This window comes from Salvelinus alpinus, chromosome 6 (assembly GCF_045679555.1).
Source record: "Salvelinus alpinus chromosome 6, SLU_Salpinus.1, whole genome shotgun sequence".
Classification (NCBI taxonomy): domain Eukaryota; kingdom Metazoa; phylum Chordata; class Actinopteri; order Salmoniformes; family Salmonidae; genus Salvelinus; species Salvelinus alpinus.
The window spans coordinates 63,621,057-63,648,350 of record NC_092091.1 but is presented as its reverse complement, the minus strand read 5'-3'; the positions used below and the strand labels follow the sequence as shown (position 1 = coordinate 63,648,350).

Sequence of the window (27,294 nt, the reverse complement as noted above, 5' to 3'; positions counted from 1 at the left end):
ACAATGTATAAGTCCTGAGAAGTAAAGGATCCTTCTTCATCAGTGTCCCAGCCAGACGCTCAGAGGGGGGAGGAGGGGGTAGAGGGGTGGAAGGAGGGGGTAGAGTGGGGCCGGAGGGGTGCAAAGCAGCACTAGACTCACATCTCATCTGTTCTGTGTTTGTGGTTGGATTTGTTTGTTTCTGTCATCTTTACGGAACTTTTGCGAATAGTTTTCACCCCTTGAGGCTAATAAAGGTTCTGTTTGATTTATTTTCTTCTCCTTTAAGTGGATGTAAATTGTTTAATGTTTTTGGGTCTGTAATGTCTTTTTGGTTACGTGTCAGACCCCAGTAAGGCTAGCTGTCACCATTGGCGTCGGATAATGAGGATCCTAATAAATCTAATCAAATCTCTGCTCTGCTGTAGGTTCGTCTGGAGTGGCCCACAGCCCTGGCCATCAACCCCATGGATAATTCCATCTATGTCCTGGACAACAATGTGGTGCTGCAGATCACTGAGAACAGACAGGTGACCATCACACTCCCGCTTAGGAACACTTCTATTACATACACAAATACGTTCATGCTGGTAGTGGGAACAATGCATGATGGGTAAGGCGAGATGGAAGGATGCACTGACACATTGGGGCTGAATAAGCCTTCGCCAAGATACTGGTCACCTCTTTGACTAGTGTTGTTGCTGTGTACCAACAGGTGCGCATCGTGGCGGGACGTCCCATGCACTGCCAGGTGCCAGGTATAGAATACACGCTGGGCAAGCGGGCGGTGCAGACCATGCTGGAGGGAGCTGCTGCCATCGCCCTCTCCTACAGTGGCGTGCTCTACATCGCCGAGACTGATGAGAAGAAGATGCATCGCATCCGCCAGGTCATATAGTATTATAATATAGTACAATAACATGTCATGAGATGCAAACGAAGGGGGGGGGGGGGGGGGGGAGACCAAGAACAACATACTGTTGTATTTGTCGTTCTTGCTGAAACTGTTTTTGCGGACGGCGCCTATTTTGAATACCTTTCAATGATTGTTATGTCATTGTTTTTTACCCTCGTTGCACTGATTGTAAGTGTCTCTGGATAAGAGCATCTGCTAAATGATTCAACTTTACATGTACATGTAGGTGTCCACGGACGGCGAGATCACGCCCTTGGCCGGAGCTCTGTCCGACTGCGACTGCAAGAACGACGCCAACTGCGACTGCTACCAGACGGGCGACGGCTACGCCAAAGACGCCCGCCTCAACTCGCCCTCCTCGCTTGTCGTCTCGCCCGACGGTACGCTCTACGTGGCCGACCTGGGCAACATCCGCATCCGCGCCGTCCGCCGCAACCAACCGCCATCGGGCGCCACCGTTTCCGGCCCGGGCTCCTTCGAGGTGGCCTCGCCGTCGTCCCAGGAGCTCTACGTGTTTGATTCCAACGGAACCCACCAGTTCACCATGTCTCTCGTCACCGGTGACTACAAGTACAACTTCAGCTATAGCAACGAGGAGGACGTTACAGCGGTGACAGATAGTAGTGGCAACACCTTGAGGATCCGCCGCGACCCCAACCGGATGCCGGTGCGGATCGTTGCCCCGGACAACCAGGTGATCTGGCTGACAATCGGGACCAATGGCGGGTTGAAGACACTGACGGCCCAGGGACAAGAGCTGGTGCTGTTCACCTACCACGGCAACAGTGGGCTGCTCGCCACCAAGACCATACAGATAGGATGGACCACCTTCTATGAGTAAGTAGTACTTACTGACCAGCAAAGACTTGGGGCCCCATTCTGACTGACTATCTGAATGACTGTCTGACTGACTATCTGATTGACTATCTGATTGACTATCTGACTGACTATCTGACTGACTATCTGATTGACTATCTGATTGACTATCTGACTGACTGACTATCTGACTGACTATCTGACTATCTGATTGACTGGCTATCTGACTGACTATCTGACTATCTGACTGACTGACTGACTATCTGACTGACTCTCTGACTGACTATCTGACTATCTGACTGACTCTCTGTCTGACTCTCTGACTGACTATCTGACTGACTTGCTATCTGACTGACTATCTGACTGACTCTCTGACTGACTATCTGACTATCTGACTGACTCTCTGACTGACTATCTGACTATCTGACTGACTCTCTGACTGACTATCTGACTCTCTGACTGACTATCTGACTGACTCTCTGACTGACTATCTGACTGACTATTTGACTGACTCTCTGACTGACTATCTGACTCTCTGACTGACTCTCTGACTGACTATCTGACTCTCTGACTGACTATCTGACTGACTCGCTGACTGACTATCTGACTGACTATTTGACTGACTCTCTGACTGACTATCTGACTCTCTGACTGACTCTCTGACTGACTATCTGACTCTCTGACTGACTATCTGACTGACTCGCTGACTGACTATCTGACTGACTCGCAGACTGACTATCTGACTGACTCGCAGACTGACTATCTGACTGACTATCTGACTGACTATCTGACTGACTATCTGACTGACTGACTATCTGACTGCCCCACTGGTTGTGTTTGAGAACGCTGCTATAAGAGAAGTCTACATCCCTCTGTTGTACCCTCAGACTGTGTAAGGAAGTGTCCCTTGTCCCTTAAGTCCTAACTCTGACAACATGAAGATGTCCTTCATCATCCTATATCTTCTAGTGATTGGCTGTGTGTATACTATAGAGCCAGCAGCCATCTTTTCTGTACTTCCATCTGATCAGTATCAGTAAGGCAGGGGCTGAACAATGCCTGCTCAGCAAAACCCTGTCACACACACACATACACACACTCCCAAACACACACATACACACACATACACACACGCCACACAACTCAGGGGAAATCTTTATATAAAACTTTCCGTTCCGTTTCACCTTGTACTTGCACCACGTTCCAACACATGGAGGAATAGTTGTAAATTATGCAGTGTGTGTGTGTGTGTGTGTGTGTGTGTGTGTGTGTGTGTGTGTGTGTGTGTGTGTGTGTGTGTGTGTGTGTGTGTGTGTGTGTGTGTGTGTGTGTGTGTGTGTGTGTGTGTGTGTGTGTGTGTGTGTGTGTGTGTCATGCTTGGAGTGGAGCTCATCTGGGAGCCACACCCACTGTCACCATGGAGGAAATATGTAAAAATGGAGGGAAAGAGAGAGTGGGAGAACAGAGAGAGGAGAGAGAGAAGAGTGCGAGACAGAGAGTCACAAAGTGCGTGTTACTCCCAGAGCAGACATACACCAGCAGACACAGGGCTGTCACTACATCTCTCGCTAAATGTGATAGTAGGCTAGCTCAGACACACACACACACACACACACACACACACACACACACGCTGACACTGCCTCCAGGCACCAAAATAGACTCCCAGCCATAATGGGACAGCAAAGGCCCTAGTCAGCTAGGCCAGTGTGATCCACGATAAAGCTTCTATAGCCCCAAACTTTTACCACAGAGCCCTTGCCAAAAAGACTGCCTCTGAGTCTGAACCCAAACCCTGATCCCTATCCCCTCGTACAAACCAGCAGCCATTCATACATCGTCCCCTCAACCTGCTACCTGCTAACTCTTCAAGGGGTCTACTTCAAGGGGTCTTAAAATTCAAAATCAAATAGCAAAATGTTTCTTGGTATGACATTCTTAAAACAATTCCATATATATTTTCCTATTTTTCTCCCCTCTCTCTCCCTCCCTCTGTCTTCTCCCCTCTCTCTCCCTCCCTCTGTCTTCTCCCCTCTCTCTCCCTCCCTCTGTCTTCTCCCCTCTTTCTCGCTCCCTCTGTCTTCTCCCCTCTCTCTCGTTCCCTCTCTCTCCCCTCTCTCTCCTCTGTATTCTCCCCTCGCTCTCTTTCTCTGTCTTCTCCCCTCTCTCTCCCTCTGTCTTCTCCCTTCTCTCTCCCTCCCTATGTCTCTCTCCCCTCTCCCCTCTCTCCTCTCTCTCCCTTTCTCTGTCTTCTCCCCTCTCTCTCTCTCCCTCTGCTTTCTCCCCTCTGTCTTCTCCCCTCTCTCTCCCTCTCTCTGTCTTCTCTCCTCTCTCTCCCTTTCTCTGTCTTCTCTCCTCTCTCTTCATCTCTCTATCTTCTCTCCTCTCTCTCTGTCTTCTCTCCTCTCTCTCTGTCTTCTCCCCTCTCTCTCCCTCTCTCTGTCTTCTCTCCTCTCTCTCCCTTTCTCTGTCTTCTCTCCTCTCTCTTCATCTCTCTATCTTCTCTCCTCTCTCTCCCTATCTTCTCCACTCTCTCTCTCTATCTTCTCCCCTCTCTCTTCTCTCCTCTCTCTCCCTCTCTCTTCTCCCTTCTCTCTTCCTCTCTCTATTTTCTCTCCTCTCTCTCTCTCTTCTCCCCTCTCTCTCCCTATCTTCTCCCCTCTCTCTCCCTCTCTCTTCTCTCCTCTCTCTCTACCTTCTCCCCTCTCTCTCCCTATCTTCTCCCCTCTCTCTCCCTCTCTCTTCTCTCCTCTCTCTCCCTCTCTCTGTCTTCTCCCCTCTCTCTCCCTCTCTCTTCTCTCCTCTCTCTCCCTCTCTCTGTCTTCTCCCCTCTCTCTCCCTCTCTCTGTCTTCTCTCCTCTCGCTCTGTCTTCTCTCCTCTCTCTCCATCTCTCTGTCTTCTCTCCTCTCGCTCTGTCTTCTCTCCTCTCTCTCCATCTCTCTATCTTCTCTCCTCTCGCTCTGTCTTCTCTCCTCTCTCTCCATCTCTCTGTCTTCTCTCCTCTCTCTCTGTCTTCTCTCCCTCTCTCTTTCTCTTCTTCCCTTTTATTTATTTCTTTCTTTCTTTCTCTCTTTCTCCCTCCCCTCCAGTTATGACAGTGAAGGTCGTCTAACCAACGTGACGTTCCCTACGGGAGTGGTGACCAACCTACACGGGGACATGACCGGGGCCATCACGGTGGACATCGAGACATCCGGCCGCGACGAGGACGTCAGCATCACCACTAACCTCTCCTCCATCGACTCCTTCTACACACTGGTCCAGGGTAAGTAGAGGTGGGGAGGTGTGTGTGTGTGTGTGTGTGTGTGTGTGTGTGTGTGTGTGTGTGTGTGTGTGTGTGTGTGTGTGTGTGTGCGTGTGCGTGTGTTTACACATGTCTGTGTGAGTGTGTGTCTCAACTTTGTGAATACCAGTCATGAATTTTAATGAGCCACGTTGATAACCAACAGCATTGATTAGTCGAACGTCAACACAATACTAATGACTTCACCAATTACTCAATGGGCATTAATCCCTGATCCCCTTTCATTATTAAAGAGGTCATAAAATAAAGACAGCTCAGAGATCAATATACTTAATCATACAACAGTAACTGTCTGTTTGTAGACAGAGGAGTGGAGAAGAGAGGAGAGGAGAAGAGAGGAGAGGGGAGGAGGAGAGGGGAGGAGAAGAGAGGGGATGAGAAGAGAAGAGAGGGGAGGAGAAGAGAGGAGAGGGGAGGAGAAGAGAGGAGAGGAGAAGAGAGGAGAGGAGAAGAGAGGAGAGGAGAAGAGAGGACAGGGGAGGAGAAGAGAGGACAGGGGAGGAGAAGAGAGGACAGGGGAGGAGAAGAGAGGACAGGGGAGGAGAAGAGAGGAGAAGAGAGGACAGGGGAGGAGAAGAGAGGACAGGGGAGGAGAAGAGAAGAGAGGGGAGGGGAGGAGAAGAGAAGAGAGGAGAGGAGAAGAGAGGACAGGGGAGGAGAAGAGAAGAGAGGAGAAGAGAGGAGAGGACAGGGGAGGAGAAGAGAGGAGAGGAGAAGAGAGGAGAGGGGAGGAGAAGAGAAGAGAGGAGAGGAGAAGAGAGGACAGGGGAGGAGAAGAGAAGAGAGGAGAGGAGATAAAATAAGAGAAGAGAGGAGAGGAAATTATAGGAGAGGAAAGGAGAGGAAATTAGATTAGAGGAAAGGAGAGGAGGAGAGCAGAGGATAGGAAAGGAGAGAGAAGAGGAAATGATAGGAGAAAAGAGAGCAGAAGAGAGGAAAGGAGAGGAGAGGAAAAGAGGAGAGGAAAAGAGGAGAGGAGAGGACAGGACAGGAAAGAGGAGGAGAGAAGAGGAGAGGAAAGGAAAGGAGAGGAGAGGAGAGGATAGGAGAGGGGAAGAGAAGAGAAGAGAGGAGAAGAGAGGAGAGGAGAAGAGAGGACAGGGGAGGAGAAGAGAAGAGAGGAGAGGGGAGGAGAAGAGAGGAGAGGAGAAGAGAGGACAGGAGAGGAGAAGAGAGGAGAGGAGAAGAGAAGAGAGGAGAGGAGATCAAATAAGAGAAGAGAGGAGAGGAAATTATAGGAGAGGAAAGGAGAGGAAATTAGATTAGAGGAAAGGAGAGGAGGAGAGCAGAGGATAGGAAAGGAGATAGGATAGGAAAGGATAGGAGAAAAGAGAGCAGAAGAGAGGAAAGGAGAGGAGAGGAAAGGAGGAGAGGAGAGGAAAAGAGGAGAGGACAGGAGAGGAGAGGAGAGGAAAGGAGAGGAGAGGAGAGGAGAAGAAAGGAGAGGAGAGGAGGAGAGCAAAGGAGATGAGAGGAGGAGAGCAAAGGAGAGGAGAGCAATGGAGAGGAAAGGAGGAGAGCAAGGGAGAGGAGAGGAGAGGAAAGGACAGGAGAGGAGGACAGGAAAGGAGAGGAGGACAGGAAAGGAGAGGAGAGGAGAGAATGCAGACCCAACATAGGAATCTTCCATCCTTTATAAAACAGAAGGGGAGAATGGGGTTCTCAAATCTGAAATCAGATGTTGCATATTTAAGCAATAAGGTCCGAGGGGGTGTGGTATATGACCAATATACCACGGCTATACCACGCTGTTCTTACACATGACGCAACGTGGAGTGCCTGGATACAACCCTTAGCCGTGGTATATTGGCAATGTACCACAAACCCCAAGGTGCCTTATTGCTATTATAAACTGCTTACCAACGTAATTAGAGCATGAAAAATAAATGTTTTGTCGTACCCGTGGTATACGGTCTGATATACCACGGCTGTCAGCCAATCAACATTCAACCACCCAGTTTATAATCTTTGTTATTGTCTTCGTGGAACTTAAACTTTCTCTCCACCACAGACCAACTAAGGAACAGCTACCAGGTGGGCTACGACCACTCTCTGAGGGTGATCTATGCCAACGGGATGGACACACACTACCAGACGGAGCCCCACATCCTGGCGGGCGCTGCCAACCCCACGGTGGCACGGAGGAACATGACGCTGCCCGGGGAGAACGGGCAGAACCTGGTGGAGTGGCGCTTCCGCAAAGAGCAGACCCGGGGGAAAGTCATCGTGTTCGGAAGGAAGCTCAGGGTGAGAAGGGAGGATGATGGAGAGTGGCGGCCATTTTAGTTTGATTGTTGTTTTGTTTAAGCTGCAAAAGTCAATTAGCTATATCGTCAAAATATAAGAGGTAAATGAGGTATTTTGTCTGGATTTAGGGTTAGGCATAAGGCTTATGAGAGGAGCTGACATTTTGTTTTGTAGGCAGATGTGGAGGTCGGGGGTTCCTTTTTTCCTTTTTTTGCTGTGACAGCTTGGCACCTTTCACACACTTCCCAGCGGGCATAGCTGGTTAAAACATCATTACTACCTGTCTAGGGGTTTCTTATGTGGATTCTAACAGTTGGGGTTTCACAGCCTCTCTCTTCCCTCGGAGATGATTTAGTCAGATCTTTGGCTTCCTTCTCGTTTTTACCACGACATCATTCAAACGTAGGCTACAATATAGGACGGGTCTTGGTCGAGGTTTGTCGCTAACTACGATATGGATTTAACCACTGAAAGAAAGTGAGACTATTTTCCATATCAAATAGTCTTCGGTTCATTGTCAACGTTTCCGTCTCCTCGTTATCACCATCTAAACGGCTCAAATTAGTGACAGTTTGTCAGCGGTCAGCGAGGGACGACGATGTGTTATTGCCGCAACGTTTTGTCTCCTCCAACATCAAAGACAATATCTGTAATTCATTACCATCTATCCAACAAAGGAAAAGGTGTACTTTTGTTTTCCTGCTGACTCGCCATGGGTTAATTCCCTAATTCCCATATCTGATGCCTCCTGTATGTGAACTAAAGCTAATGGGACACACACATGGATGGGACACACAACGACACAAACACACACTTCCTGCTACATCTATTGGTGGGGTTGCATATTCTGAGCCGTTCCCTCTGTCAGAGAAGAGGGCTGGTCTCCGAGGTATTAACCACTCCTCCTCCTAGTGTCTGTCCTCATCTCTCTCTCCATAGACTGCTCTCTGTATATCCCAAAATGGCACCCTATTCCCTATATAGTGCACTACTTTTGACCAAGACCCATAGGGACACTGTATATGCACTACGTAGAGAAGAGGGTGGCATTTGGGACTCATCCCGTTTCTGTCTGGATCTCAGCCTCCTCGTCTCATTACCGAAGAATGTCCAGGAGGAATCAGGGGCCTTCGCTTACAAAAAAAACATGAAGGCCATATTGACATCCATCCGCCGTTTTTTTCCCTCGTTCTTTTTCTCGTTCCCTCGTTTTGCTGGCAACATGAAAACCTGAAGGGGGGGCGGGCAGGTAGGCTAGGTGGGTGTCCCCACGGCATCCATCCCAGCAGGAAATGACATGCTTTCTTATGGGAAATAAATTGAGGCCGGGGTCACGTTCTGTTGGCTAGTGTCTCGGTGTGTCTCAGCGGCATTCCGAAGGCCCCTGTCATCTTCAAATGAGTCTCAGCTCCCAATAGGCTGAGAGAGAGACTCTGCATGGTTACCATCACAATATTATTCTCATTCTCACTCTCTCGCTCTCTTTCTCTCTCTCGGCCACTCTGGTTCTCTCTCATTCTCTCTGTCTCTCCACCTCGCTGAATTCCTAGAGGGGCTAAGTTATGAAAGCAGTCAAAAGCAAGAGTTTGAACACACGCCAGCCAGTCTCTCACTTTAATGAAACTCCCTTCACAATAACGGCTAATCGAATGCTAATAATCCCTTAAATGAATTTAGTGTCGCTCTTGAGAATCGATCACGGTAAACAGCGGTTTAAACAAACAGCGGAGTCATTGGGAGGCGATAAATAGCGCTTCTGGGTCGGGAATTGACTTTGAAAGCCGGTTCAGTTCACAGTTTCATAATTTCCCCTGTGTGTTTGCTAGTTTTTTGTTTTAAAAGTTCAACAATCTGTCCAAATCTGAATAAAGTCGAAATAATGTATTGTTAATACACATTACTCCTTAGACTGCGAACCTTTTTATTGGATTTGTACAATATTTAAGTTAAAACTGTCCAACCCTTCTTCTGTTCTCTAAAGGTGAATGGCAGAAACCTTCTCTCTGTGGATTACGACCGAACTCTCCGGACAGAAAAGATCTACGACGACCACAGGAAGTTCCTGCTGAAGATCGTGTATGACACCCAGGGCCACCCTACTCTGTGGGTCCCCAGCAGTAAGCTGCTGTCAGTCAACCTTACCTACTCCAGCACGGGGCAGGTGACCAGCCTACAGAGGGGTCCCACCACAGAGAGGGTGGAGTACGATGGTCAAGGGAGGATTGTGTCCCGAGTGTTCGCCGATGGAAAGACCTGGAGTTTTACATACCTGGATAAGGTAGGAACTAGAGGAAAGATCATCAACTAGAATCAGCCGCGGGCCAATTTCTGGACCGGATGGTCAGGTGGCCGGAACATAATTACAAATCATTTGTGGACAAATTGACTGCAAGAAGCCCAAACAGATATAATGTTTAACTAAAACATAATCATTTCAAACATTGCCTACATTTATATACGATCACGTTTCTCTCTATTATGCGTGGGAATACTTGGGAACAGATTTCTTAAATTAAAATCACTTGGAGCTTATTTCCTGGTGTTTTTACTCTCTTTTATTTCCAACAATAAAAATTCCAACAATAAAATATATACAGTGGGGAGAACAAGTATTTGATACACTGCCGATTTTGAAGGTTTTCCTACTTCCAAAGCATGTAGACGTCTGTAATTTTTATCATAGGTACACTTCAACTGTGAGAGACGGAATCTAAAACAAAAATCCAGAAAATCACATTGTATGATTTTTAAGTAATTCAATTGCATTTTATTGCGTGACATAAGTATTTGATCACCTACCAACCAGTAAGAATTCCGGCTCTCACAGACCTGTTAGTTTTTCTTTTAGAAGCCCTCCTGTTCTCCACTCATTACCTGTATTAACTGCACCTGTTTGAACTTGTTACCTGTATAAAAGACACCTGTACACACACTCAATCAAACAGACTCCAATCTCTCCACAATGGCCAAGACCAGAGAGCTGTGTAAGGACATCAGGGATAAAATTGTAGACCTGCACAAGGCTGGGATGGGCTACAGGACAATAGGCAAGCAGCTTGGTGAGAAGGCAACAACTGTTGGCGCAATTATTAGAAAATGGAAGATGTTCAAGATGACGGTCAATCACCCTCGGTCTGGGGCTCCATGCAAGATCTCACCTCGTGGGGCATCAATGATCATAAGGAAGGTGAGGGATCAGCCCAGAACTACACGGCAGGACCTGGTCAATGACCTGAAGAGAGCTGGGACCACAGTCTCAAAGAAAACCATTAGTAACACACTACGCTGTCATGGATTGAAATCCTGCAGCGCACGCAAGGTCCCCCTGCTCAAGCCAGCGCATGTCCAGGCCCGTCTGAAGTTTGCCAATGACCATCTGGATGATCCAGAGGAGGAATGGGAGAAGGTCATGTGGTCTGATGAGACAAAAATAGAGCTTTTTGGTCTAAACTCCACTCGCCGTGTTTGGAGGAAGAAGAAGGTTGAGTACAACCCCAAGAACACCCTCCCAACCGTGAAGCATGGAGGTGGAAACATAATTCTTTGGGGATGCTTTTCTGCAAAGGGGACAGGACGACTGCACCGTATTGAGGGGAGGATGGATGGGGCCATGTATCGCGAGATCTTGGCCAAAAACCTCCTTCCCTCAGTAAGAGCATTGAAGATGGGTCGTGGCTGGATCTTCCAGCATGACAACGACCCGAAACACACAGCCAGGGCAACTAAGGAGTGGCTCCGTAAGAAGCATCTCAAGGTCCTGGAGTGGCCTAGCCAGTCTCCAGACCTGAACCCAATAGAAAATCTTTGGAGGGAGCTGAACGTCCGTATTGCCCACCGACAGCCCCGAAACCTGAAGGATCTGGAGAAGGTATGTATGGAGGAGTGGGCCAAAATCCCTGCTGCAGTGTGTGCAAACCTGGTCAATAACTACAGGAAACGTATGATCTTTGTAATTGCAAACAAAGGTTTCTGTACCAAATATTAAGTTCTGCTTTTCTGATGTATCAAATACTTATGTCATGCAATAAAATGCAAATTAATTACTTAAAAATCATACAATGTGATTTTCTGGATTTTTGTTTTAGATTCCGTCTCTCACAGTTGAAGTGTACCTATGATAAAAATTACAGACCTCTACATGCTTTGTAAGTAGGAAAACCTTCAAAATCGGCAGTGTATCAAATACTTGTTCTCCCCACTGTATATATATTTTTTGCTCAGAAAACGTGCTGCCAGTTGAGGAACGTGCTGCCAGTTGAAAAACTCACACCCACACACGCATACACACACTCTGGTGCCATGATCAGCAACACCAGCAAACACCCCATATTGGCAGTGCAAAAACAATGTGAAAAAATAGTTGAGGACTTAGTGTGAATGCACTTGCATCACCGATCTATTGCATTCCAACTAGTCTTTTGGTGAGTAGCTGAACCGATATGGTCAATGTCAAACGCAGCGCCGCTTGTTTGCTGTCAGAATGTCACTCTTAAACTCCACTCCGCTGTGTGCCGAAGCGCACTGTTCCTACACCCTGGCATTAAAGCATCAGCTGCTAACTACACGGTGATTCTCCCCTGTGCACGCCCAATAAGCTTTACCCATACACCCACACACACCAACACAACCACTTTCTGTCCCTCTTTAACCATAGACGAGCTGTTCAAATCTGTAAAGACCGGTGCATCTCCTGTTATAAAAGGATTAGTGGTGGGAATAGTCGTCTATTTTCATTGTCAGCACACAAAACACAAGGTTATTTTCTGAAGATGAAAACAGTGAAAAATAAAAATAAAAGCCACAAAAGTAATTGAAGGCCCCTTGAAAGCTATGAGTGTCAAAACAGGAAAGATGCTTTGAAAAATATACAAGGGAGTCTGCACAGGCTCTATAAAAGGACCATATTCCCTTTAGGTAGTAAGGGATATATAGAGAGGGAGAGACAAAGAGAGCGAGGGGAGAGAGAGAGCAACAGCAGGAAGATAAAACAGACATTGTTTGTGGATGTTAGTGTACAGAGCGATGGCTTAAGAGGGACTAGTGAAGACCAGAGTTATGGAAACGAGACCCAGGGGAGAGGAAGAGGCTGGAGCCGGGGTTTCGACAGCATGGGGAGGCCACAGGGACACAACACAGAGAGAACAGAGAGAGATAGAAAGATGGAGAGTACAGAAGGAGAGAGATAGAGAAGACAGAGAGAGAGTGATAGACGGTGGGACGGCTAGAGAGAGAGAGAGGGTGGGACAGAGAGAGAGATAGAGATCCCAAGCTAATTCCCCAGAGTAGCAGAAACTTTTCTCCGTTCTCACTTCCAGGACAAGCTGTAGAGACGATCACAGAGGTGACGTTTACATAATGACAAATAAACTACACTGAACAAAAATGTAAACGTAAAGTATTGGTCCCATGTTTCATCAGCTGAAATAAAAGATCCCAGAAATGTTGTCCCACAACACAATGCCACAGATGTCTTAAGTTTTGAGGGAGCGTGCAATTGGCATGCTCACTGCAGGAATATCCACCAGAGCTGTTGCCAGGGAATTGAATGTTCATTTCTCTACCATAAGCCCCCTCTAACGTTGTTTTAGAGAATTTGGAAGTACGTCCAACCAGCCTCACAAACGCAGACCATGTGTATGGCGTCGTGTGGGCTGGCGGTTTGCTGATGTCAACGTTGTGAACAGAGTGCCCCATGGTGGCTGTGGGGTTATGGTATGGGCAGGCATAAACTAGATATAACGAACACAATTGCATTTTATCGATGGCAATTTGAATGCACAGAGATACCGTGACGAGATACTGAGGCCCATTGTCGTGCCATTCATCCGCCAACCATCACCTCATGTTTCAGCATGATAATGCACGGCCCCATGTCGCAAGGATCTGTACACAATTCCTGGAAGCTGAAAATGTCCCAGTTCTTCCATGGCCTGCATCCTCACCAGACATGTGGGACAACATTCCACAGGCCACAGTCAACAGCCTGATCAAGTCTATGAGAAGGAAGGAGATGTCACACTGCATGAGGCAAATGGTGGTCACACCAGATACTGACTGGTTTTCTGATTTACGACCAAATGTAATTTTTTTGAAGGTATCTGTGACCAACAGATGCATATCTGTGTTCCCAGTCATGTAAAATCCATAGATTAGGGCCTAATAAATGTATTTCAATTGACTGATTTCCTTATATGAACTGTAACTCATTAAAATCTTTCAGTTCAGTATAAGTTTGAAACAGGGCTGAAAAGTGTGTGTGTACACGTGCATGCCTTTGTCTGTTCGCTCATTAAATATGTATGGTTTCCCCCAACACCTTTCCTCCCACCCGGCCGTCGTCTGCCTGCCTGCACACACACACACAAACGAACACACACAACAACACACACACCACCCACCCACCCAGTGGTTGCCTGCCAGCCAAGAGCTCTGGTAGAGTGACCAGCAAGAGAAATATCCCCGGCCAAACATATGTTGCCACAGTAGCCACACACACACACAGCCACACAGACACACACACACACACACACACACACACACACACACACACACACACACACACACACACACACACACACACACACACACACACACACACACACACACACACACACACACACACACACACACACACATACATACAGAGAAACAGACAGACAAACATACACAGGGACACAAACACAGTGCCTGGGGAGGTTGTGTAATGTCTGTCCATGTATGACAGACAAGGTGAAGGATCTTCCAGGCAGACTCCCTCTGTAGAGAGAGAGAGAGAGAGAGCCAGAGATGCATATCTGAATCCTGGAGGGACTGGAGTGAAGTTGTTGTTGTTATTGACTCACTAAGATGCTCTCTGCTCATCTATTCTGTGCCGTACCTTCCTACTTCCTACTTATGGGCCTCATTCTTCAGTAAAAAATGTTGTTGTTGAAATTACGACCAACCATCCGCTAACTAGCATAACGACTGCGCCCCAAATGACAGCCGATTCCCTATGTAGTGCAGTACTTTTAGCCACAGCCCCATGGGCCCTGGTCAAAAGTATTGCACTACATAGGGAACAGGGTGCCATTTCAGACGTAACCATCCACTTCCACTCCCCCCCCCCCCGCCGCTATGCAAAGTAGCTAATTACCTGCTGTTTGGCTAAGTGATTGTGACTTCCGCTGGTGCCTACCTTTATGAGATTAGTAGGTAGACCCTACACTACTCCACACACACACACACAAACACACACAAACACACACAAACACACACACACCCACACACACACACACACACACACACACACACACACACACACACACACACACACACACACACACACACACACACACACACACACACACACACACACACACACACACACACACACACACACACACTTGGGAGGAGAAGAATGGAGAGGAGTGCTAGCAAATGCCAATAATTACGGAACACTTTAGAATTAATGCAGTGGAGTGCATTTAACAGAGTTCTGCGTTTTGAGGGAGGGAGGGAGGGAGGGAGGGAGGGAGGGAGGGAGGGAGGGAGGGAGGGAGGGAGGGAGGGAGGGAGGGAGGGAGGTCAAGGATAACTCAATTAAAAGAGAGAAAATCTTTCAGGAAATGGAATGTTAATTCCTGGTTTAGCGCTCCATTTGAATTTGTAATGTACATTAGAGTTAATTAATTCTTATTTCTCTTTCTTCCTTTCCTCCCCCATCTCCCATCACTCTCCCTCTTCCTTTCCCTCCCCTTTCCTCCTCCCTCCATCTCCGTCCTCCTCCCTCCAGTCCATGGTGCTCCTGCTCCACAGCCAGCGTCAGTACATCTTTGACTACGACCTGTTGGACCGCCTGTCTGCTGTCACCATGCCTTCGGTGGCCCGTCACACCATGCAGACCATCCGCTCCCTGGGCTACTATCGCAACATTTACAACCCCCCGGAGAGCAACGCCTCGGTCACCGTCGACTACAGCGAAGACGGACAGCTCCTCAGAGTGGCCCACCTAGGGACAGGTCAGACAACTGTCAGAGCTGCTATGGTTGTGTTGAGTGTTGAGTGTGTCTAACGTCCTTGTCTCGCCTGTCATCAAGTACATTTTTTATTTTTTATTATCACAAAAAAATAGAGAACATTTTCAGAAAGTTTAGGAAAACTTCCCTAAAACTGTATTGGCATTCAACAAATATTGTTAGGAATTGATGTTGGTGTTGTACACAGAATAACCATCCCCGTCTACATCAACAGGTCGTAGAATTCTCTACAAGTACCGACGACAGAACAAAATGGCGGAGATCTTGTATGATTCTACGAGGGTTAGCTTCACCTACGATGAGACAGCCGGTGTGCTGAAGACGGTGAACCTCCAGAGTGAAGGGTTCATCTGTTCCATCCGGTACCGGCAGATTGGACCGTTGGTGGACCGGCAGATCTTCCGGTTCAGTGAGGACGGCATGGTGAACGCACGGTTTGATTATACCTACGACAACAGCTTCCGGGTCACCAGCATGCAGGCTGTCATCAACGAGACACCGCTGCCCATCGACCTCTACCAGTTTGATGACATCTCCGGGAAGGTGAGGTTCTTCAATCACCTCTAAAACCTTAAAAAAAAAAATGATTATCCCTTTTTCACGCCAATTTTGTGGTATCCAATTAGTAGTTACAGTCTTGTCTCATCACTGCAACTCCCGTACGGACTCGGGTGAGGCCCGTGCATCCTCCGAAACACAACCCAACCGCGCCGCACTGCTTTTTGACACAATGTCCACTTAACCCGGAAGCCAGCCACACCAATGTGTCGGAAGAAACACCATGCACCTGTCAACCGTGTCAGCATGCACTGCGCCCGGCCCGCCACAGGAGTCGTAAGTGCACGATTGGACAAGGACATCCCTGCCGGCCAAACCCTCTCCTAACCCGGACAACACTGGGCCACCCCATGGGTCTCCCGGTCGCGGCCGGCTGCGACAGAGCCTGGACTCGAACCCAGAATCTCTAGTGGCACAGCTAGCACTGCAAAGCAGTGTCTTAGGCCACTGCGCCACTTAGGAGGCCCAGCTAAAACCTTTTAAAACCTTTCTGATGGAGTAAGACATTCATAAGTTACATTGCTCAAGAATCAATGTCTATATTTAATTCATTTAAAAGTCCAAAAATGTATGTAGACATCATTTTATTTATATCTTTTATTGCTTTTTTTCTCTCACACGTTTCATTATTTTACTAAAAGTGTGTTTGTGATTTAAATGCTATTTAATTCAATAAAGTTTGATTTGATTTGAAGGTGGAACAATTCGGAAAGTTCGGTGTGATCTACTACGACATCAACCAGATCATCTCCACGGCCGTCATGACCTACACCAAGCACTTCGACGTCCACGGGCGGATCAAGGAGATCCAGTACGAGATCTTCAGATCCCTCATGTACTGGATCACCATCCAATATGACAACATGGGCCGGGTGACCAAACGCGAGATCAAGATCGGACCGTTTGCCAACACGACCAAGTACGGTTACGAGTACGACGTGGACGGTCAGCTCCAGACGGTCTACCTCAACGAGAAGATGATGTGGCGCTACAACTACGACCTGAACGGCAACCTCCACCTGCTCAACCCGGGTAACAGCGCCCGGCTCACCCCGCTACGCTACGACCTCCGAGACCGCATCACGCGGCTCGGGGACGTCCAGTACCGGTTGGACGATGACGGGTTCCTGAGACAGAGAGGAGCTGAGATCTTTGAGTACAACTCCAAGGGCCTTCTAGAACGCGTCTACAGCAAAGGCAACAGGTTAGTTGGACGATTGGTGACCTTACCTGACTGTACCATCAATACCCCACTGTAAACATACACCCAACTTGGATTAATTTTGTATTGTGTTGTTTGCTGATAATTCTTGTATGTTTTAAATGTCTAAATTGTTTCAAATAATTAATCCTTCACTGCTATTAATACTCTTTAATGTTTCCTAATTGTAAAATCTCTCCCTCTCTCCCTCCCTCTCTCCCTCCCTCTCTCCCTCTCCTTCTCTCTCTCTCTCTCTCTCTCTCCCTCTCTCTCTCTCTCTCTCCCTCCCTTCCCCCAACAGTTGGACCATCCAGTACCGCTACGACGGGTTGGGCCGCCGTGTGGCCTCCAGAACCAGCCTGGGCCAGCACCTGCAGTTCTTCTATGCAGACCTGAACTACCCGACCAGGATCACGCACGTCTACAACCACAGCAGCTCAGAGATCACATCTCTCTACTATGACCTGCAGGGACACCTCTTCGCCATGGAGATCAGTAGCGGAGAGGAGTTCTATATCGCCTGTGACAACACCGGAACCCCTCTAGCAGTGTTCAGTAGTAATGGGCTTCTTCTGAAGCAGGTAAGGTTTCAGACCAGTTGGAAAGGCCTCATGTACAGTCCCCGATCCTCTATGTGATGTTAGTTGGATAGCAGGTAAGGTTTCAGACCAGTTGGAAAGGCCTCGTGTACAGTCCCCGATCCTCTATGTGATGTTAGTTGGATAGCAGGTAAGGTTTCAGACCAGTTGGAAAGGCCTCGTGTACAGTCCCCGATCCTCTATGTGATGTTAGTTGGATAGCAGGTAAGGTTTCAGACCAGTTGGAAAGGCCTCGTGTACAGTCCCCGATCCTCTATGTGATGTTAGTTGGATAGCAGGTAAGGTTTCAGACCAGTTGGAAAGGCCTCATGTACAGTCCCCGATCCTCTATGTGATGTTAGTTGGATAGCAGGTAAGGTTTCAGACCAGTTGGAAAGGCCTCATGTACAGTCCCCGATCCTCTATGTGTTGTTAGTTGGATTAAATTAAATAAAAGCTAGTCTAAATCTAAAAGTATCTAAATCTACATATCCAGTGAGGTGATAGTTATTCCATGTATTTCATGATTATTTTCTAGGTGCAGTACACAGCCTACGGCGAGGTCTACTTTGACTCCAACCCTGACTTTGTCCTGGTGATCGGCTTCCACGGGGGTCTCTACGATCCCTTGACGCGCCTGCTGCATTTCGGGGACCGGGACTATGACATCCCGGCGGGGCGCTGGACCACCCCAGACATCGGGACGTGGACGAGAGTCGGGAAAGACCCGGCGGCGTTCAACCTGTACATGTTCCGGAACAACAACCCTGTCAGCAAAGTTCACGAGGTCAAGGAGTACGTCACAGGTGGGAGACGGTGAATTCACTCTAGTTGACTGCTTATAGCTTACGTAAGACATAAACCTTCTCGATGGTTTATAAAAGAACGAGTATGTCACAAATGGAGTACATCACAGATAAGAGACTGTGATGCGACCTATAATGCACTCTGATTTACTCCCTACAGCTTAGCCAAGCAGATACAAACCAATGTACTGCAATGCACAGAACCATGGTCTCATTATATTTGTCTGGCACCTTGCCATGTAGAACGGTAAGGCCTGTTACGGCAATACAGTAGGGACATGTTGTCATTGCATGATGACCATAGATAAACAGTCTATTGTGAATAGACTATTAGTATGAATATTTTATGGCTGTGAACTTTAGTAATTGTCTAGCGGTGGCATATTACCTCATTGCTATGCATCACCATGATATTGCTATTGTTTTCAGCAGTTACCCTTTCCACATGATTATAGTTCTGGCTAAACATGAAAGGTATGACTCGAAATGACTATTTTCCCCTCGGGACAATACAGTTTGTCCTATCCTAATCTGAAACATTGGGACATAATATCCCTCAGGGCCCTATTCTCTCATAGTCACAATGTAATTCACTTTTCCATGGTTACAGATGTCAATATCTGGCTGGTGACGTTTGGGTTCCACCTTCACAACGCCATCCCCGGGTTCCCCATCCCCAAGTTCGACCTCACACAGCCGTCCCTGGAGATGAAGAAGAGCCAGCTCTGGGACGACCTGCCGGTATGTAGTATCCCTCCGCCTTCCTACCTCCCTCCCTCCACCCATCCATCCTCCCCTATCCCTTCCTTCCGCTTACTTATTCTATATCGCCGCTATCGTACTATCCGCCTCTCTCTGGGGTTAATTTACCCTCTATCTCCACTGTCATATCCCTCCGCCTCATTCTGGTTTATTACAACATTCCGGTTCGACGTATGCCTCCGCCTTCCTCCCTCTAGTCTAGTTTATTTACCCTCTATCTCTACTGTCATATCCCTCCACCTCTCTCTGGGATTTATTAACCTCAGCTTGTTATCTCCACTCTCATTTCCGTACTGTGGTTATACTGAGGAACTGAAACTACGACCACAATCTCACAGCACAGCTGGCTGGAAGACCAACCGTGTTGATTTAGCTTGTTAAGACGCAACGCCAGTGAAGAAGAGACCAACAGCGTTCAGGGTGGTCCACAGTTCACCCACGGCTACAAAGTACAGAGAAATCACAGACACACACACATACACACCAATTATACCGCAGCTGAATCATCCTCCGGTTTGTCTTTAAATAAAGTCGTTATACATACGTATTTGAAGTGCAAATGAGTCCCTTATTGGTTTAACTACGTTGCCATGACTGTCGCTTCTTCTTCTTCTCTCTGTGAAATTAACAAGCTGTGCTGTTGCTCCTCACAAACCCAACAATTCCATATTTCTTTTTAAAAAACTAAGCGTTGATCTGAAAAACTACTTTTTTGTTGTCGTTGCAATTGGGTTTTTTCTCATAACAAACTAACATAGTTCTCCCTGTGATCCTTTTTCTTGCTAAAACAAAATTCTGTTGTTTTGTCTCCATATATATTGGACATTTCTAGAAGAAAAGGAACCTTTGAATGACTGGAGCTGGAACACTTCTTCACCATGTCAATCTGGGATTTGGTTTCATATTGTCCCTTGTTTTTTGGAGAATAATTTTGTTTTTATTGAGGTAACACAGTACTAGGGGATTAGCCACCCACTGGGCACAGACGTCAATTCAACATCTATTCTACGTTGATTCAGCGTAATTTCATTGAAATGACATGGAAACAACGTGGATTTAACCACAGTGTGCCCCGTGGGTAAAGAAACACAACAGGCTTTACAAACTGAACAACCCCATAGAAGTGTCCGTTAAGGAGAGAGAGTTCTGATTTGATATCTGTGTAACTTAGACGTTTCTCTCTCTCCTCCCTCTCTTCTCCCACTTCTCTGACTCCTCCCTCTTTCCTTCCATCAGTCCATCTCGGGGGTGCAACAGGAAGTGACCCGGCAAGCCAAGGCTTTCCTGTCCTTCGAGAGGATGCCGGAGATCCAGCTGAGCCGCCGGCACTCCAACCGGGAGAAACCCTGGCTGTGGTTCGCCACCGCCAAGTCGCTGATCGGTAAGGGTGTTATGTTGGCGGTGACGCAGGGCCGTGTGGTCACCAACACTCTGAATATCGCCAACGAGGACTGCATCAAGGTCGCCGCCGTCCTCAACAATGCGTTCTACCTGGAGGACCTACACTTCACGGTGGAGGGACGCGACACGCACTACTTCATCAAGACCAGCCTCCCGGAGAGCGACCTGGGAGCGCTGAGGCTGACAAGCGGGAGGAAGTCGCTGGAGAACGGAGTCAACGTGACTGTGTCCCAGTCCACCACCGTGGTGAACGGCAGGACTCGGCGCTTCGCCGACGTGGAGCTGCAGTACGGCGCACTGGCGCTCCACGTGCGTTACGGCATGACTCTGGACGAGGAGAAGGCGCGTGTTCTGGAGCAGGCCAGGCAGAAGGCGTTGGCGAGTGCCTGGTCCAGGGAGCAACAACGGGTGAGGGAGGGGGAGGAGGGAGTGAGGCTGTGGACGGAGGGGGAGAAGAGGCAGCTGCTGAGCGGAGGGAAGGTGCTGGGCTACGATGGGTACTACGTCCTCTCCATAGAGCAGTACCCCGAGCTAGCAGACTCCGCTAACAACATCCAGTTCCTCAGGCAGAGCGAAATAGGGAAGAGGTAACAGACAGAATCCTCGGCACTGGCCGCCAAAGAGACTACCCCCTCCAAATCCTGCCCCCCAACCTCCCTCGCCTCCCCCCTTTTCTCTAAAAAGGGGGAGGGTCCAGGCTAGTGCTGTGTTTAGCGCCGCCTAGCTGAAACAAACACAGTAAAATGTAGAAATATCACAAACTGAACTAAACCTAATACTACCACTGTGGGGCCTGAAAATCAAACAAAGCGGCTCCAACTGACGCAGATGTTTGTCCCGTGCTATACAGCGTTGAATGGACTGTGGACTCTCTTGAAAAGAGAGGGGGAAAAAGTCAGAACTCTCGGTTTTGTGAAAGGAAAAAAAAGTTTTTGTTTTTTAAATCGACTTCCTGCTATTTGCTTTCGGAAAAAATATTTTAAAAAGGAAGAAAAAATGTGTTTACATACGCATACCACTACAACACGTCTGGACTAATAGAAAAAAAGCCTTCTGGTTTCTTACAAAGGACAACGTCTATAATCTGATTCTACATCCTGACGACTGACCTTTGATTGACCTTTGCGTACTGAAAAAGTTAGTGTTGTTGTTCGCAGTAGGACCATGGGTCTCCAATGGTGGTATCAAGACAGTCAAAACCACTTGTTGAAACCACTTGCTCGTTCTCCTGCTTTTCTTTCTAAAAAGGACAAAACAGCTCCCTCCAAGTGACTTCTTTACCAATACTAGATCAAAGTGGGACGTTTTGGGAATCGGGAGGGTGTGTGTGTGTGTGTGTGTGTGTGTGTGTGTGTGTGTGTGTGTGTGTGTGTGTGTGTGTGTGTGTGTGTGTGTGTGTGTGTGTGTGTGTGTGTGTGTGTGTGTGTGTGTGTGTGTGTGTGTGTGTGTGTGTGTGTGTGTGTACAATGGAGACAATGTGTGTGTGTGTGTATGTATGGAGGAAGTTAATCAATTAAATGAAATGAAAGAATCATATCCAATCAATCTTTTGAAAAACAATGTGAGACAGTATCTTTATGGATTTTTTTATTAAGATGAAAAATTCCAAACTTATCCGTACATCAATATTAGCCTCTTAGAGAAAGTAATTTATGTACAGTGTTTATACATAAAAAAATAAAATGGTAAAAAATATGAAGATTTTTTTTCCTTCGTCATACGTTACTGTTTATACTCTTCATTAAGTTTTCAATATTTTATCCTATTATAATCCATGGTAATGCTTATTGAAATAACATTTAAAAAATCAACGCTACTGTATTCTGCATTGAGAATATTCCAAGTAGGGTTTTTCATTTTCTTGCCTTCATTGAACAGATTCCCGATATCTGAGACGAAACCACGTTTTCTTTTTGGCACTTATATTTTTTATTCGAAAAGTGTCAGTTGAATGGTCGATGTCAGTCAGACAACCATATGTCTTAGGAAATACTAGACTACAACAATCAACAGCAGGAGAATAGTTTGGCTGTACGGTACGGTAGTATATCCTACCTTGTGGAAATAGCCTTTGAACCTTAAGTCCTTTTGAGTAGGACACAGGGAAGGGCCGCGTGTCCTTCTTCAACTAGAGGGTTTGAAAACAAAACATCTTGGTTGTCTTACCTAGATATTATTTCTGCCTTTCCTATAACAAAACCATGCTGTTTCTTAGATCTCAGCTCAAACGAGAAGGCTTCTCGTAATCACTATTAAGGATGGAAAATTCCAGAAACTTGGAAGATCCAATTGGGATTCATGAAAAACCTGGTAATTTTGGGATCGTTTCCAGAATTTTCCAGTCCTAACCACTATAGTTCTTTGCTCTTTCTCTACCTACTTTAGGAAGAGCTTAACTCATCAATAAAATGTATTTATAAAGCCCTTCTTACATCAGCTGATGTCACAAAGTGCTGTACAGAAACCCAGCCTAAAACCCCAAACAGCAAGCAATGCAGGTGTAGAAGCACGGTGGCTAGGAAAATGTTCCTTGTACCAGCACAGAGAGCACAGATAGGACTGCAGCAGTGAGAACTGAACAGAACCAAATACGAGCCTCTTGACTTGAACAGAGACAACACCACCATAATCCAAGGGGACCATTTAACATCATGCTCGTAAATGTATTCCTCCAACTTCACTTCTTTTATCCTAAACATGGCTAAAATCAAGTGCAAACACAATCACATCAAACGGTTAATTAGATAGAGCAAAGGGCAGAGTTTAGCTCAAGTTCCGGAGGGGAAAAGAGCGAGAGAATAAACCTGGGAAAAGCCTACAAACAGCTCTATGTGCACTCTGGGTAATTTTTCCGACATAACCTAAATGGCTAGTGAGTGTAATGTAAAGGAGTTGCCAGGGTGATGAACATGACATCAGCACTATGAACTAACTCTCCCTACTCATCGCTCTGCCTGAGGGGGATAACACACATATTCACCCACAGAAAGAGAAAGAAAAGTTTTTTAACACCAAACTATGACCATTTCAAAGATTTTAGTTGTTGTGATGATCTGAACCACACTTGAGGAAACTTTGCCAGTCACACGAACACTGCATCCCCAGGAGCCATGCCCAAACGTATTTTTCGTCATGAATGTTGTTCTGGAGGCAGCTCTGCAGAGTGGTCACTAGCTGGCACAGCCATAAAGTCATAACATTAACACTAACCTTAACCACACTACTAACCCTAATGCCTAATCCTATCCTTGAATTAAGACCAAAAATCTAATTTTAGTTTTCATGGATTTTTCCAATATAGCCAACTTTGACTTTCCAGCTGGCCTAAGGGGAAATCGCTCAGTTCTGCCTCTAGGACAAGACTCATGAAAATAAGCGTCAACCTGCTACCCAAACAGAAGATTACAACACCCTTTCGCAGAAGTTTCTCATGTTTCCATGTTGCTTTTTCAGTCAATGTGACCGCCTCATACAGTAGTTTAAATCTGTTTCTTTTGTAAACAGTTTGTAAAAAAGACTTAGCGAATGAGAAAGTATTGTTTTTTTGCTTTATGATTTTTTACATATATATATATATATATATCAATCATTGAATTGTATTGCCTAGCTTATTTTTCTATTCATGTGTGTGACAAGGTGGACAGAAGATGGAAGGACTTATACTCCCAGGTTGTTTGTGTGTTGATTTGACTATGTTGTTGTCAGATTTTCTCTGGTGTTATTGGTTGGTCTTGGTCTGTACCATGTGCCATTTATTCTGCAGGGGGAGTCATAGTTGATCCTACCCCTGCTGTATCACATTGCTACTATGATGCCCCTCTCTCCCCCATCGTCAGCCGAAAGTGCAAGTAGCCCAGCCACATTCAGTGGCTTAAGACCAGGACTCAACATACTGAGTTTTCCTTTTGACTTTGCTGATCTCTCAAAATAACACTTCCCCAAAATACTCTTTTAGTGCTGTTCTGTTTTACTAAGTAGAATGTTCCAGTCTAACAATGTGTTAGACACCTCCTATTGGAGCGGACACACAAGTGCTAGAAGGAGGGGAGCATATGGTGTTTCGGGGTTGAAAAAGGGGTCATCCCACAAACATGCAGGAAGCAATGTGTTCTGGGTATTGTTTGCATGCTTACAAAGTAAAACGCCCTTCCATCCGTCAGTCATTGTTTCCCATCCATGTTAGAACTGACATTTACATATCTACATGGTCAAAGGCTTCTGTATTATATTGCACTACAATGTAACAGCGTTATTGCTTAATGTTTAGTCCATATAATAACCTTGAAGTGCTGGTCGATGCCAGGTCATAACCTTTATGTCTGGGCTCCAGGTAGAAGCTTCCCCTTAGGCACAGATCTAGGATCAGCCTCCAACTCCAATCCTACTTAACCATTAGGGGGTAAAACACAAAAATGGCCTTAGATCAGTGTCTCTAAAGGCATCATACCTACCTTCCGCTTTGTCTGAAGATGGTGATTGGGTAGAGGAATTTCCTTTCTCAAAGAACTTCCTGACTTTAGAAGGAGAGGCTCATGGGATTGGTACCACTGCTGACCGTAACGCTGAGTCATGCACCAGCGTCGCTATAAATATTATATTACCGCCATTTTGGAGAATGATGTCTATAGTGATGTCACCACTAGCACCACCACAGCCACCTCTCTCACCCTATCACAAAAAACACACATCTGTTCTGCGGTGTCACACAGTTTACAGACCTGAAGGGACAGCAAACACGGCGACGTTGAGACAACGTCGTGTGGTGGTTGTGTGTTAGCTGGGAGTCTTCTGTATTGTGTGGTGATGAGAATTTGAGCAAAGAAAATGTGTACTTTTATTTTTGTTAAGACCCTGTTGTCCAGAGTCACAGGTTAGCTGATGTTTTGGGTTTGGAGATTGAGGGAATTTGATAATTTTTCTATGTATTTTGTTATTTGTTTTCGTACTCTGAAAATGAAACAGATGGGCGAAAAGTGATTTTAATTGTTCAGTCAGTCCTCTCTTTGTAAAGAAGGTACAACATATCTTTTTAATTTATTCAGAGATTTGTTCATTTTTTTCTTCTTTCTTTCAATTGACATCCTCCGCGAAAGTTTCATCATAACGATATTGTTTTTTATATAAACAAACATTGCTGTTTTAGAGTGCAATTAAAGTGCAATTTTAATGTAAGCTCCGAAAGGTCATTTCCGGGGATGCAATCCCTTTTATCTCCCAGATGTTAAAGATCCAACAGAGATCAATCATGATAACAATAAACATGTCATACTGTGAAGGTTTCTGAAGCTCGGCTCGAACTGCTCTTTATTTACTCTCAACGTACTGGATCGACACACACACACGCGCACCTATCACACTCTAATCCTCATGTTTGCTTTTAGCACCTGCTAAAAGTCAATTTTTAATTCAACAGATGCAAATGCTTGCTCCATAATCGCCATCCCTATTACCGAACGTGATGGGCCGACCGGATCAATCCATCCACCTTTGTTTTAATGTATTTATTGACGGAAGATAAACATCTCCTCTCACCTGCTTCATTATTATATCTCCTTGAAAGATGCTTTCAAAAAGAGGATGACTGTATGATAGCGTGAACATAATACATAAAGGTATGGCCATAGAAATAAAAAAGCCTCGTGTATCTGACCTGTTCATTGGTTACATTATAAAGGCTTGGGCTACACTGTGTGTGTTCATTTTAACATACTCACTCATGAAATACACATACAGTGCCCAGTTTATTAGGTACACCCATCTAGTAACCCTTTGCCATTCAAAACAGCCTGAATTCTTCAAGTTGTGGCGTTCAAACATTGCTCAATTGGTATCAAGGGACCTAACGTGTGCCGGGAAAACCTTCCCCACACCATTACAACACACCAGGGACAGGGATTTGTCGGACCAGGCAATGTTTTTCCACTCAGTTGTGCAGGGTTGGTGATCGCGTGCCCGCAGGAGCCACTTCTTTGTGTTTTTAGCTGATATGAGTGGAATCCGGTGTGGTCATCTGCTGCAATACCCCATCCGAGACAAGGACTGGCGAGTTGTGCGTTTTGAGATGCCGTTCTGCCCACCACTGTTGTACTGCACGGTTACAGTATTTGCCTGTTCGTGGCCCGCCTGTTAGCTTGCACGATTCTAGCCATTCTCCTTCCACCTCTCTCATCAACGAGCAGTTTTCGCCCACAGGACTGCTGCTGACTGGATGTTTTTAGTTTGCCGCACCATTCTCTGTAAAAACCCTAGACACTGTCGTGCATGAAGAGTCCAGGAGGCCGGACGCTTCTGAGGTACTGGAACCCGCGTGTCTGCTTTATATAGCAAGCCACGGTCACGTGACTCAATGTCTGTAGGAGCGAACCATTTTCATGAACGGGATGGTGTACCTAATAAACTGGCCACTGAGTGTATATATTAATCAGTGTTATATAATTTACTGTTGGTTGCACATCGTTTATTTCTTGTGTTGGTGGTACCACTGAGACAAAGCTCTTTCTCAATGGCGAACGGGCATACAGATGGCAGAAGACAGATTTGACGTCACAGTTTTGGCACTATCCACTGAGTTGTTAAAACTACAGCGTGTAATATGGTTCAATGTGCCAATTAATCAACACAGTTTTATCAATTTGGGGGTGTTGAAGCAGAAATTTGAGTCATGTATGCTGTGTTAATACCGTAAAAAAAATTATAACAGAGAGCAA

General features: G+C 46.4%; 1 protein-coding gene across 12 annotated transcripts in view; it reads left to right on the top strand.

Moving 5' to 3' along the window:
- tenm3 (teneurin transmembrane protein 3) overlaps window positions 1-25,872 on the top strand; it is a 462,931-nt gene extending 437,059 nt beyond the window's left edge. For all 12 annotated transcript variants that reach the window (XM_071407375.1, XM_071407374.1, XM_071407376.1 and 9 more), the window contains 13 exons: window positions 408-509; window positions 695-868; window positions 1,122-1,732; window positions 4,802-4,977; window positions 7,028-7,263; window positions 9,245-9,541; window positions 15,038-15,263; window positions 15,496-15,824; window positions 16,535-17,043; window positions 17,342-17,621; window positions 18,157-18,424; window positions 19,035-19,165; window positions 20,423-25,872. In XM_071407375.1, coding sequence (XP_071263476.1) covers window positions 408-509; window positions 695-868; window positions 1,122-1,732; window positions 4,802-4,977; window positions 7,028-7,263; window positions 9,245-9,541; window positions 15,038-15,263; window positions 15,496-15,824; window positions 16,535-17,043; window positions 17,342-17,621; window positions 18,157-18,424; window positions 19,035-19,165; window positions 20,423-21,178 — 4,095 coding nt within the window. In that variant the 3' untranslated portion in view covers window positions 21,179-25,872. The remainder of the gene's footprint in view (window positions 1-407; window positions 510-694; window positions 869-1,121; window positions 1,733-4,801; window positions 4,978-7,027; window positions 7,264-9,244; window positions 9,542-15,037; window positions 15,264-15,495; window positions 15,825-16,534; window positions 17,044-17,341; window positions 17,622-18,156; window positions 18,425-19,034; window positions 19,166-20,422) is intronic.
- The last annotated feature ends 1,422 nt before the right edge of the window (window positions 25,873-27,294 follow it).